The sequence below is a fragment of the Papilio polytes genome, unplaced genomic scaffold, assembly GCF_000836215.1.
Source record: "Papilio polytes unplaced genomic scaffold, Ppol_1.0 DF822622.1, whole genome shotgun sequence".
In the NCBI taxonomy this organism is placed as follows: Eukaryota; Metazoa; Arthropoda; class Insecta; order Lepidoptera; family Papilionidae; genus Papilio; species Papilio polytes.
In genome coordinates, this window is record NW_013526582.1 from 965908 (window position 1) to 979495 (window position 13588).

The 13588-nt window shown below is 38.6% G+C and overlaps 1 protein-coding gene across 1 annotated transcript; it reads right to left on the minus strand.

Moving 5' to 3' along the window:
- Positions 1 to 2879: 2879 nt before the first annotated feature.
- Positions 2880 to 5049, minus strand: LOC106105878. The gene has a single exon (XM_013286334.1). The coding sequence runs from the start codon at positions 4047 to 4049 to the stop codon at positions 3192 to 3194; it is 858 nt and encodes a 285-aa protein (XP_013141788.1). The 5' UTR covers positions 4050 to 5049; the 3' UTR covers positions 2880 to 3191.
- Positions 5050 to 13588: the final 8539 nt, after the last annotated feature.

Consider the following 13588-nt stretch of genomic DNA (forward strand, 5'->3'; position numbering starts at 1 on the left):
ACACTAATTGCTTTTTACGTTTACCCGCGCCCGCGATATTATAAATTGTGATTATGAAGTTTAGAAATTTGCAATCGACCCGCCAATCGAACTGTCAAAATAAATATAATTGTCATCTATAATCTATGGTAGTTTACATTCGGATACACGAAACGAAATCTATCAAATCTTTTGAATATTCGATATATGCAGATATGCAACAACGCGTGTTTAAGGGTTAAAACTTGATATAAACTTTTGCCACCTGGCATATAGCCCGTCTATACTATCAAGATGCAATGGTTCGGGCATTCGGTACTCAACCCCACCGGACATTGTGTGACAGCCTCTTATCCACTTTTAATAATTAATGTAACCGATTTACCGACTGCGCCATGTAGTGTTTCTTTATTAGTCTTATAACAATAGTATATCGGTAGTATAAATTATTCACAATATATTTCTGTGCAGTCTTCTCTTCATGCCTTCTTAGCTGTCAACGTGTTACATATATATACTGTTGCCTTACAGAAACGAGCTGACCCAAGAATATTGATCCTACACTGACGTACCGGCGCATTGGCCAACCCGAAAGGGATATATTTAAATCTCGTATTTGCCGTCGGGCTTCACAGATGTCACTCACACCACTTTCCTTTACTGTTGTTACCTTATAACAGCTTGTCGCTATATGTGAATGAATCTAGACGAGGTATGCGGCAACAATACATGGCTATCTGGATATGAAGGACTCAAAGAATAGACTGTCTATATTTTTGTAATGTTGCTTATGCTACAAACTTTCATTTTCGATACCTTGAGCAATCGATGGACATGAGAAATATTTTTATGATACAGTAATTCTTTTACCAACTTTGTAGAACTTGTGTTAGTTCTCCTTTTTGCTATTTCACAAAAGTCGATGCAGTGATCATATTTTTTCTTATATCCAGCCATTCATCACAGTCACGTTGCAATCTTTTTCAATTTTTTTCTCTGTTTTCGGTTAAATCATTTTTTCGTAGACAATCTCGTTTTGCCTTTTCAAAAAGTTCTTGGTTCATTTCGGGAGGTATAATGAAAACCACCAATTTTGGTCGAACACACTTTTATTTAAAAGATAAGACAAAGAGCAAGTTACAAAAGAGTACAGACATAGACTATTTAAGAACGCCAAAGAGTATAGATTATAAAGATATAAATTAACACTCCTCCTATATCTTATAATCATCAAAATCACAAAACAGTTTACACAGCTACTACACCCAACAAATCCATGAAAGTATAATGCTTCTTTGCACATAAACTCTTAGTAAGTAAATCAGCTGGCATATCAGTTGACAAATAGTTCAATTTTACAATATTATTGAATACACATTCCCTAGTAAAATGATATTTCACATCTATATGTTTAGATTTCTTGTGAAATACTGGATTCATTGACAACTTTTGATCATTAACTTTAAAGTATACATTTTGTTAGTTTCTCAAATTGCAAATTCCTTAAATAAATAGCCTCTTTACAAGCTTCAGAAAAACTCATATATTCTGCTTCACAACTTGAAAGTGCAACTGACTTTTTCTTTTTACATTCCCAAGATATAATACCATTAGATAACAAGAAACAATAACCAGTATATGACCGTCTATCCAATAAATTATTTGCCCAATCAGCATCAACAAAACCTTTAATATCTGAATTCCCATTTTTACAATATTTAATACCGAAAGTTTTAGTCTTTTTCAAACATTTTAGAACTCTCTTAGCATAATGCCAATACTCATCTATATGACAATTATTAAATTGACTTAAATAATTAACAGAAAAAGTTATATCCGGTCTAGTCAAGACAAGTACATCAAGCTACCTATAAGCTTTTGATAAGGTAATTGATTATTAACATTATGCATAAATTATTACACGGCTAAACTCACGCGATAACATTCTGTGTAGGCACCGACAGTTTCGAACCCGTTGGGGGTCCTTCTTCAGGGTGAGTGATTAATCGGGTATACTCGCTATCGCGTCGCGACGGTCACTGCGTGCCCTCGCCCGCATCGCGCGTTTCGACTGGGCGGGGGGCGCGGGGGGTGCGTGGGGTACACTATTCACTATGTCCGTCGGCGAAGACGAGCTCGATACTGACGTGGTATTGTCATTGTTATAACCGGGGGCACAAAATACACTGACAATGTCCACTACGTTGTCTTCAACATTGTCGATCTTATTCCGCTTCGCATTCAGCAGCACGGGTTCCCACGCGGAATAATGTCTCACGAAAGTTTTAATAAGTTAATTAACATTCTGACCTAAATTTACACTCAGTCTGCTCTCCATTGGAGTATTAAAAGTTTTACAATCTGTCATGTTAAATCAGTGTAACAAAGTATCTATGGAATATTCTTGACTTAAGTAACTTATCCTTCATGTTTATTGATTACTGAAATTATTGATTACTGTTTATTGAATGGAAACAATACTCTGCTTATTGAAAAGTTTCGTGAGTTTACGAGTGATCCAAAGATTTTTTTTTTAATTATCTGAAACTGTATACCTAAAATATGACAATCACAAACATTTAAATTTTGTTGGGATGTTAGAAGATGAACGGTCATTGCATTGTCATATGTCGGATTTGTTGAACTTAAAATAAAACGTGACGTTTGACAGCGCTGACGCTCGGTTGCAGTTGAGTTATAATATCTGAGAAAAATTAATGGTTTTGTGTATTTACATAAGTGTGTTGTGTTATTCATAAGTATGTCGGCGCAGTCCATTTCCATAACGAACATCGAGCACTGGAACGGCGGCCATCTTATAAAAGTGACAGTACGAATCGAATGCGGTTCACGTTCACACGGTGCGCGCGCGACCACGTGTTCAATGGACGTTATTCCTCCAATTAGTTAGAAATTGTTTCGTAACTATATATCAGTGTTAAAGTAAAGTGTAATTTGTAGTACTACCGATTATAAGCATCCTGATTATTAAAACTATCGCTTCATTAAACTACCCATACACTACGCCTACTCGAAGATATTAGAATAGACCCCAAAATGTCTGATGATAGTCGAAAGACTTTATCAGAAGTGGGATATCATGAATGTGAACAAGACCGCTGATTTGAGTTGAACATATTACGTCTTTGCCACCTATATCTGTCAAGAAAATGGTACTGTTGCGAACAGTACCCGGAAGTTGAGCAGCTAGGTTATTTTTTTATTAATGAACATGCCGAACAACTGTCGAATAGAAATAGAAAGGACTTACTGGTTGATGTGGCCATCGTACCTTTCGCCAGCTTCCGTTCGCAGACATTCACACCCTTCTTAACTACGTATTCTTTATCTGTTTTGATGTTGGGGCAAGCCGTGCTGATATGTCCCGGTTTTTGACATGCGAAACATGTCACTGATTTATCTCGATCCACTATCCTTGTTACCGTAACACTGTCTCGACGCTTGCGACATTCTTCGAATTTGTGTCCACGGTGTCCGCAGTAGTGACAGGTTCCGCTAAATTTTGAATCATCAGTTGTACGCGATTTCTTTACGTTGGGAGGTTGTTCTTCGTTTTCCCCGTGGCGTCTTTTTAGCGACATTCCACTAAGTGCACGGTACAGTTGAGCTCTCGTTGCGATGGTGTATGAGTTAAGCTCTCTACGTATTAACGAGCTCTTTTGGCTGAGTACTGATATAACGAAACCAGTGATAACCTCTTTCATCATTTCCACTTTCGGTATACGTTCCACCAAACTCCACATACGCATAGCCGCTTCGGAGGCGGTCTCTTGGGATCCGATTTCGAATTTTATTACGTTGTCAAAATAGTCTTGCATGAGCATGGGTTTTCCGAATCGTGCGAGCAGCAATTCCTTGACGCGTGGCCATTCTATTTCTGAGCTTTTCAACCTGGTCAGGCAAGATGCCGCGCGTCCCTTCAATGCGTTGATTAAGGCCAGTAATAACTCAGTTCCGCACAGGTTTCGGTTAGTCACTATGATGTCGGTAATTCTACACCAACCTTCAATGTCAGATTCCCTATCGTCAGGATCAAACTTCACTAGCATAGTTGAATTTTGTTGTTGCGGCTGTGGTTGGTTGCTATGTGTTTTCGCAGCTAATAGTTTAGTCAAAACTATTCGTCCAATTAAGTTTGGTCACTTTTTACACCACAATGAAATCAAGGAGGTGACTTAAACGCATCGGCCGAACAGAGTTTCGGTCGAATTTAAAACTGCACTTGCCGCAAATTCTTTTCTTGACCACCCAGCTCTTTTTTTTTTGTGACTGTGTTGTCACAGTTTGCCTTGAAGAGGCATTTACAGATTCACCGGGCTTGAGGTGTCCGAGCGCAGATGGCGCTTAGCCTAAACCTCTTTTATGAGTAAACCCAGCTCTTGTCGCAGCTAAATACAATGCCATTATCCCATCGTATAATGTGACCCGCATGGGTATTGTGAGAGATGTACCAGTAGAATGGGCACTTGAAGATTAAGACCCTTCCATCGAAGTCCCTGAAGGCTTTGGTCAAGTTATCAGAGCCAGGTGGCTCAACAAAAAGTCGACTGAAAATAATACCCCTATCTGGTCCCGACTCCTACAGCTGTTCTCACATTTATAGGAAAAAAACTCCCAGACAGGTTTTACTGTTTATACACTTCCCTCCCAGTCCAAACTTATATCTTACCAACCATACAATGTAATAATTGCTGTAGATTTGGCCATGTGGCTACTCAATGCTGCTCAAAAGCACGTTGTTTCATTTGTGGGAAACCTCACTCTGGTAGCGAATGTAATAGTGTATCCCCTATACCTACCTGTTTGTTTTGCTCTGGTAATCATAAAGCTATTGATTCATCCTGCCCTGAACATTCCAGACAAAAATGCATCAAATTGGTTATGTCTCAAGAGAATATTTCATACAATGAAGCTTTAACTAGGTTTCCACGAGTCAGAAAATCTTTTGCAGATGTTTCTCGCTCGTCTCCCCGCCTTTTTCCACTCAATCTTTCCAAAACATCCCCAATCCTCACCTCTTCCACATACCATATCCAATTCGCACTCATATCCAGGTCGAATATCACTATATCGAGATGCTGAGATGTCTGTACGACGCCGCGACGATGACTGTGCAAATTTAGGACAGCCAGTCAAGACCCATCAAGTTGCAGCGGGGAGTCCGACAGGGAGATGTCATATCTCCGAAACTGTTCACCGCTGCACTTGAAGATGTCTTTAAGAAGCTGGACTGAAAAATGTGCGGAATCAATGTCAACGGTGAGTACATCATCCAGCTTGATCGGGGTAACTTCAATACGGAGATCGAGAGACGCATACGACTGGGCTGGGCGATATTTGGGAAATTTCGTTTCGTTTCATTCCAAAAGTCACACAGCGGGCGATGGAGAAAGCTATGCTCGGAGTTTCTCTACGGGATAAAATCCGGAACGAAGAAATTCGACGGAGAACCAAAGTTAACGACATAGCTCTTAAAATCAGTAGGCTGAAGTGGCAATGGGCCGGTCACATATGTCGGGCCAGCGACGCCAGGTGGTGGAGGAAAGTCCTCGAATGGAGGCCGCGTAGGGCGTCCTCCACCCAGGTGGACCGACGACTTAGTGCGCATGGTGGGAAGTCGTTGGATGCGGGAGGCGGAGGACCGCAATCTGTGGAAGGTAATGGGAAAGGCCTATGCCCAACAGTGGTATTATGGAATGATATTAACACTCTTATTAATAAATATAAACCTTCTATCTTTGCTGTCCAAGAGATATGGCTTAAGCCAGGATCCAACTTTAGGATCCCGGGGTTCTCATGTTTACGGGACGGGACAGATGGTTAAGCTGGTTGTGCTATGTTGGTGTCTAGAAATGTGATATTTAATCAAATAACCCTTCCTCCCCACAGTAATAGCATTTTTGCTACTGCTGTTGAATACAGGGTGGCCCATAAGTCCTTTGAAAAGTAAAATTTGAATAAAACGAACAGGGCGCGCGTGAGCGGTGCAGGGGAAGCCGGGGGAGTAACTTCGGTTTCTGGGAATTTAGTCGCAATGGAGCGTTTTACCGGAGCGAACCGTGCGTTTTAAAACGTTGCGCGGCGTAAATTTCGAGAACACAAAGGTTTACACAACTTTGACGACAATCCAACTCTTCAAACGATTAGGAACTGGGTTGCTAAGTTCGAGGAGACCGGTTCGACGTTAGATAAACCGCGGTTGGGTCGTCCCAGGACGTCACGTACGGAACAAAACATAGACACAGTCTATTCGCGAAAATCCGACACAGTCAACTCGTAAGCGCGCCAGAGCATTAAACGTATCCAGGAAATCGTTACAACGGATTTTGAAGAAAGATTTACATAAGCACCCTTACAAAATTCAGATGGTTTAAAAATTAAAGGAAACTGGCGGTATTCAAAGACCAAATTATGCGATTATAATGTTGAATCGGTTTACTTCCTTCAATAACATAATGTTCTCTAACGGGGCTCATTTCCATCTTAACGGGCATGTTAGTAAACAAAATTGCCGCTAATGGAGCCCCATCAATCCAAAACTTAAGCATCAGAAACCCTTACATAGTCCGAAAGTGACTGTTTGGGCTGCTATGTCAGCCCATGGTATCCTAAGGCCTTACTTCTTTGAGGATGGCAGAGGGCGCGCAGTTACTGTTGCGTCGGAGCGATATGTGGCATGATTGAAGAGTTTTTCATACCAGAAAGGGCGTCATCCTTTGATGTTCCTTTGGCAGCGTGCTACGAAGGACGCGGTGTCTTTGAATTAACAATAGCAAAATAAAATCATGGCACGAGGCAGCATTTATTTAGGTCGCGGCGAAATATAAATAGTCAATGTTAAACATATTTGATGTCCAGTATATTGAGAGCAATAAAGGCGGTAGTATCTCCGAGAACTTTTATTTTATTTTATCATACAGTCCACTACAGCCAGTAACACTTCAATTTTCTTTTATTCTTTTGTCTTAATTTTTTGTTTAAAATGTATGTGATAATTATCTGATTCAACGTTTTTTTTTTTTATTTTAAGCAACGACACCATTAAAACATTCTGCTTTGTTTGCATCAACATCTTTCACTAAACTTTGCGATTTTGAAGCTACAGTACCAATTACCACTTTCAATCTAAACCCAAAAGTGGAATTTACTACTTCCATATGTAATTTATAATTGTTCATCATTCACTTAAGGTTGGCAATTCTTGAGGCAATGTCGGTTTACTTTGGTTACCCCGTGGATCGCATTGTTCTTAACGCATTCTCGCAGAAACTCCGAGCATTGCCCTTTATGTGACTATACCTAATGTTGCCCGCAGTGATTGGCCACGTCTCCGTTCCATACGTCATTGCTGGCAACACACACTGGTCAGAGACTTTCGTCTTGAAACACTGCATGTCTTGGGATAAATTTTATCGCTAATTTTATAGTATTCATCATCATCATCATCATCATCTCCTTAACCTACTCCCGTAGGGTCAGCGCAACAGGTTTTTGTCCTCTTTTTTCGGGTCTCAAAAACCTTTAGATTCGGCACTATTTTTTGCGTCCGGCCGCCTGCCTGTCGCCAACCCTACTTGGGATTAAAAAATACAAAAATAATTTCCACATCAATATGAAATGTTTACTCGGATACGAGGGGTGACCCAAAAGTAATGATAATCAAAATAAAACACGGTGATGAAAACAAAAAAAAAATATTTAACTTTTCAACATAGTCCAAGTACATAAGTTAATATATTTTTTCTAAACCCACGATTCCTTTTTTTAAAAAAAATCTTTGTATTGACTCTCTAAAAACGCCTCAACAGCAGCCATCACTGCGCTATCGTCTTCAAATTTTTCACCACGTAGGTGTTCTTTGAGCCGAGGAAAGTGGTAGCTCGATCTGGCGACTAGGATGGGTGTTCCAGCAGTTCCCGTTTCTTGAATGGCAGCCATCACAACTGCGGATTTGTGAGCCGGCGCGAGGTTCTTAGTGAAACAGCACTCCAGCTCGTAGTTTGCCACGTCTTTTTTTCTTAATCGCCTCCCGCTGTCTTCTTATTTGGACAGCATAGTAAGACCCAGTAATAGTGGCTCCCTTTTTCAAGTATTCCATCATAATAATTCTTTCGGCATCCCATAAAACAGACGCCATAACCTTGCCCGCAGAGCTTGATACTTTGAATTTCTTCGGTGTTGGAGAGGAGGCTCGCTTCCAAGTCATCGACTGTTATTTGGTCTCAGGATCAAAATGATGAACCCAAGTCTCGTCCATAGTCACGAAACAAGATAAAAAAACATTCTTGATCTGCTTGAAACTTTTCGACAAATCTTTTTAAAAAAAATTGACGATGACACCTCATCTGATTCTGATGAATGTCCTCCACTTCCATCATCGTCAGGGGGGGGGGGAAGAAGAGTTATTCAGTGATGGCGAGGGTCATAGAGCTTTTGAGCCCATCAGAAAAGAAGTAGGGGAATTAGTAGTTGCAATTTACAATGGTTTATCATACCCAGGAAAAATTACAAAAATACAAGAAAACGGGGCTACAATAAAAGCAATGGAAAAAAGTGGATGGCTTTGGAAGTAGCCAGTAAGGGAAGACGAAATATTTTTTGTAAATGCAAAGGTACATCCCTAAGGGAAATAAATTCGATTTGTTGTAGTTCAAAAGTTACAATGTTGTTTATAACATATTTTAATGTAACATTTCATAATAATAAAACTTTAGTTTCCTTCGAATGCAATATAGCATACATTTTTGAGAACATTCTGGTTAATACAATCTACAGTGCTACTTTAAAAGAATCTTGCACAAATAGTGAATGTGTAATTAACAGAGTTTACAGAAAAATAGTATTTTTGCCCCTAAATTATAACATATTGTAACAAGATAAATGAAGACTACTCGCGCCACGTATGCCGAGTAGTAAAATCGTGCATGCGGCGCCTTAATGCATTGATGCAACTGAACAATTACGCCGCTTGTCACTAGATGGCGCCGTGGTTCACTTATATGCCACTATTGATGTACATAGATGGTTTCGTGACCTCGGCCGCTGTGACCAACTTTGGGTGAGCTTGAAGGGAGCTCGTGACGAGCTTGAGGGGTGCTTGGTTATTCGTAGTGTGCTTACGCTAGGCACTCTTGGTGCTTCAACCATTGCTTGAACACTCAAAGGTCCTCGGAAAAGCATTAACTCGCCATACATAAATGCGCCTCACCTAAGTTGGGTCATTTATGTAAGCGGTGATCGTCCACGTAACGCTCGCCCCGCACCCCCCGCTACAATATCAAATTTATCACAGCTTAATCAATGTGTGGAGTCTATCTTAGATGACGAAAATAACTTTTTAAATGCCGAAGCAACAACTGCAATGGCATCCGTACATAGCATATTGTATATAATTTTCTATGTCATTTGGAAGCTAATATTTTAGTTGTATTAATTAATATTGCTATGAAATCGACTACCATTATTCCGATAGTCGTTTCGGTACACGGGCTAATAGGGAAGAGCTTCGACCAACACCTCAAGCTGTCGCTAGACAGTTGGATTAAAGGCCCGATTCAAAAGGCGGTTATTTTGGAAACTGCACGAATAGTGAGGAGGTTCCTGTCTCTGCAGCCCTGATCAATGGTTGCTTGAGTCGTCGGATTCCGCAGCCGGTGGACTTCTATTTTTTTAATATAATATGTTTTATTTTCATTTTTTTAATCATGTAAAATATATTATATATAAAAATAAGAAATTAAAGGTATGAGTATTTGTTTAGCGCAATACAACTTCTTTGGCTGACAAGAATTATAAATACAGCCAAAGAGGTTGCATATTGGCCGCCAAGACCTTTTTTATTTTAAAATTATTAAAAAATTATTTAAAAAAATATTAAGACGTAGAGCAAAAAGTGTACAAGACGAAAAACTATAAATGATGTCAAGAATTTTTGTTATGTTTTAAAATTATTTTAAGTAAAAATAAAGAAAGAATTTACAAGAAAAATGGTGTTAGTTTATTGAGAAAACAGTATTACACTAAAAATGAGAAACAAACGTATAGCTCTAATTTCTTCTTCATTTTTACTAAGTAATAAATATCGGTTTGTAAGATTCACTTTGGTCTGTGGGGGCGGAGCCTGGTGATCAATTACACAGGGACCACCCTAGTTTGGACACCAGTCCTCTGTCCAAGGGGAAATTAATTTTTTTATAATAACTATTTTATAACTATTTTTTTTTTATTTATTTTGACGATCGATTTGACGAACAATAAGTATGTTACAAAAAATCCAAATTCATTTATTGCAAATCGTATTATATACGAGAAAGACCACAAACAGAACCATAATAGAGGAACTTACTTTTAGTGTTTTTCGTGTTTTACAATTTTTATTCCTTGTTTGTTTTGTAATTATTTTAATTTTTAATAAATACGTAGTCATAATAAATAAAATAGTCAATAGTTATTATTTAAGTACTCCCTAGGAGGATTTGGCGTCAGGCAGGCGGCTGGCTTGTAAAAAATTAAAAGCCAAAACATTACGGTATGAAATTGGAGGGAGCTGGTCTTAAAATCAGCAGGGACCAAAACAGAACATTTATTTTGCGATTTTAGCTTCTCTCCAATCGCCTTAAATGGTGTGCCTCTACCAACCTGCTCCGACTTTAAGTACCTCGGTACTCTAGTCCAGTCCGACGGTGGCGTTGACAGTGAAAAGCCGAATAAATGCAGGTTGGATGAAATGGGGACAGGTTACTGGTGTGACTTGTAATCCAAGAATGCCTCTTAAGCTTAAGGGACAGATCTACAAGTCCATCATAAGACCTGTTGTATTGTATGGATCTGAATGTTGGGTCACCAAAATTTTTACGGTAAGTTTACGTTTTTTTTTTAATTTCATCCCCATTGAACCATATCATATTACCCACAATTTAATTCAATAAGTTTTGTAGATTTGGGCATGTAAAATGTTGGTACTCAACCTCATGAGGGAGAATCAAGTGAAAAGACTTCTCCAACCTGCCTTTTGTCCCATGACATGTCTAAGAAAAACAAATCGTATCATGAAGATTCTGCAAGATAGTCGCTTTCGTTTAGTTTGTGTTTTAACTGCCTTAACCCACTGGCAGTGAGTCCACAACGAAACTCAGTCTAGTACTCACAAAGTAAATAAATTTGTTATATGCAAAGAAAAGTTTTATTCCAAACCGAACACTGCGGTCATTGGTCCTTCAAACCGAAAACTGGCCTAGAGAAGAATGCTGGTAAGAAGAAGCGCATTCACAAGACGAGGTAAGCCAACCATCCACCATATTCCCCAACCACATGGTAGCGTTTACGTTAATATTGTGATTTATTACCACTTTCGATTCTTCGAAAAAGTGAATCGCTGTCAATCACCAGCTGTCACAGAAACAAGAAACTTGAAAAATTACATCTATTATGCCAAGCGGTGTCTGCGACATCAGTAAACGCCTGAACGCGACTGCGACACTCACGAACCTTTCCGCCTGGTTACCGGCCAAGATATATCCGTGCCAACAGCAAAGACAATAAAAATGACAGAGGAAACCTGCCGCAATAACACCAGAATAAACCTCGATCTTTGACCAACTTTAACATGGTCGCAGAAGTCAAGATTTCGAGGCTACCAACTTTTACCGCGGTAGATGGAAATAATGTTGGTAGTTTTTGAATATAAAAAATAAAGTGAATGTGGAGGGTGGCCGCCACACTAGTAAAAGTCGGCCGTCGGAACTCGAACTGTGCACCCTTTTTTAAAACAAGTGTTTTTTTTTCGTCTTCTCATCGCCGCATCCTTTATAAGGAGTTTTATTTAAAAATCTTACTAGCTAATACAAATTGTACAAGCAGGTGGTGTTAATTTAAAAACTCCATGCTCCGTGGCCCGAAGTGCGAGGAGCAAAGCGACCGCGAAGAAAGCAAACTAAGTACTTGCCATGAAGATGAACACCAGATACATCAGAATTTTTTTTAAAAGTATTTTCATTGTCCAGCATAGTGAACTAAAATAGTTCATTATTTCTGTCAATATTATTATTATTACTGTTATTACAAGTATGTAAAAAAATGTATTTCTTAATAATTTTTTTTTCTTTTGCTTCCCCGGAGATGAGGTAGGGAAACATATTTCTTTAAGTATGTAAGCTAGTGTTAGTTTTTAAAGCAGTTCCTTTTAAAAGTTACATTGAAGCTTATTATCCGAAACAGATGTGTTCTTTTCTCACACATCCCGCACTTGACTCCTCAATTTCTAAACAGTGTCCATTTTTTAACAAAACTAACCCTCTCTGAACTAAAGTAAATAAAGTACTAAAATAAAGTAAATGGGTCACTTATACAATGCAGCAAATGGTATAAGAGAGTGATGATTGAATTTATATTGGGCAACAACTTGGAGAACACCCTTTTCATAAAGAAAATCCCATAAGAATAAACAATCACAGAGTTTTATCAACCAGTTTTGACAGATATGCTCGAAGAAGGCAATAACACATCAGGCAGTAATATTAGCTGGGTCAATCACTTGGAATAGATGAACAGTATTCAGTATACATCATAGACATACATAAAAGTATAGCCCATTGAGAAATCCCATCTGCAGAAATCTACAAAAAACATTTTTTTTTATAATATAAGGTGGCAAACAAGCAAGCGGCCACCTAAATCCACCGAAATGGAAAGCAACCGCTGCCCATAGACATCTGCAATTGCAGATGCGTTGCCTACCCTTCATCGACGGAAGAGACGCACGTAAAGAGGACATTTCCCCTTTATATGTGTCTCCTCCACAGTCAATTCCACTTTTCCTTTCAATCCCTCCCTCTTAAAAAAAGGGTGGAAAGGAAAAGGGACTAAAATTAGGCCTCCGGCAATATCAGAACATTTTGTATCATAATTAGATATGAATATGCATTTAAAGTTATTTTAATGATTGTCACTATTATTTTTTGTTTAAAGTCAGTTTGTAAAATACAAATACAAAAAACATCACTGGTTTTGATTGTCTTCAAACTCTATATAAGATTAAAAAAATCTATTAATGTGTAAATCCACCAACCAGGTCCATTTATCGGAAAAATGTGACAAGCCAGAGCTTTCATTGTGTAAAAGACATAGAGAAACATGTTCAAATACTCAGCGCATTTACAAAGTGGACAGATGAGATTAGTTTAAAAATTCAAACTTCCATTGACAAGATACACATGGAGTCGTAAGGAATGTTTAATTATAGTTAAATTTGATAAACATTGACTGACAATACCTTTAAAATAAAGGTAAAAACAACATTGACTTTGAAAGCAAACTATCCAAACCTCCACCTTTTCTTGGACTTTAAAATTTCTTGACATAAAACCAAATGGACACTTGATTTCACTAAAATAGCGAAATAACTACCCAATGATAGCCATCAACTTATATATTATCAACCATCGCAAAAAGTAGAAGATGCAGACCAACAACACATTTAATTATATTGAAAAATCCAATAATTCTTAAAGTTACCCAATTCAACAGTAAATGCTAGTCAGAAAAAAACGGAAAAACGATTGACAAAGAACCAATCAACTTGGCCAAAAGA

Bases quoted from the DNA above. Each gene is read 5' to 3' on its own strand.
- LOC106105878 (XM_013286334.1), bottom strand. From the start codon at position 4,049: ATGCTAGTGAAGTTTGATCCTGACGATAGGGAATCTGACATTGAAGGT.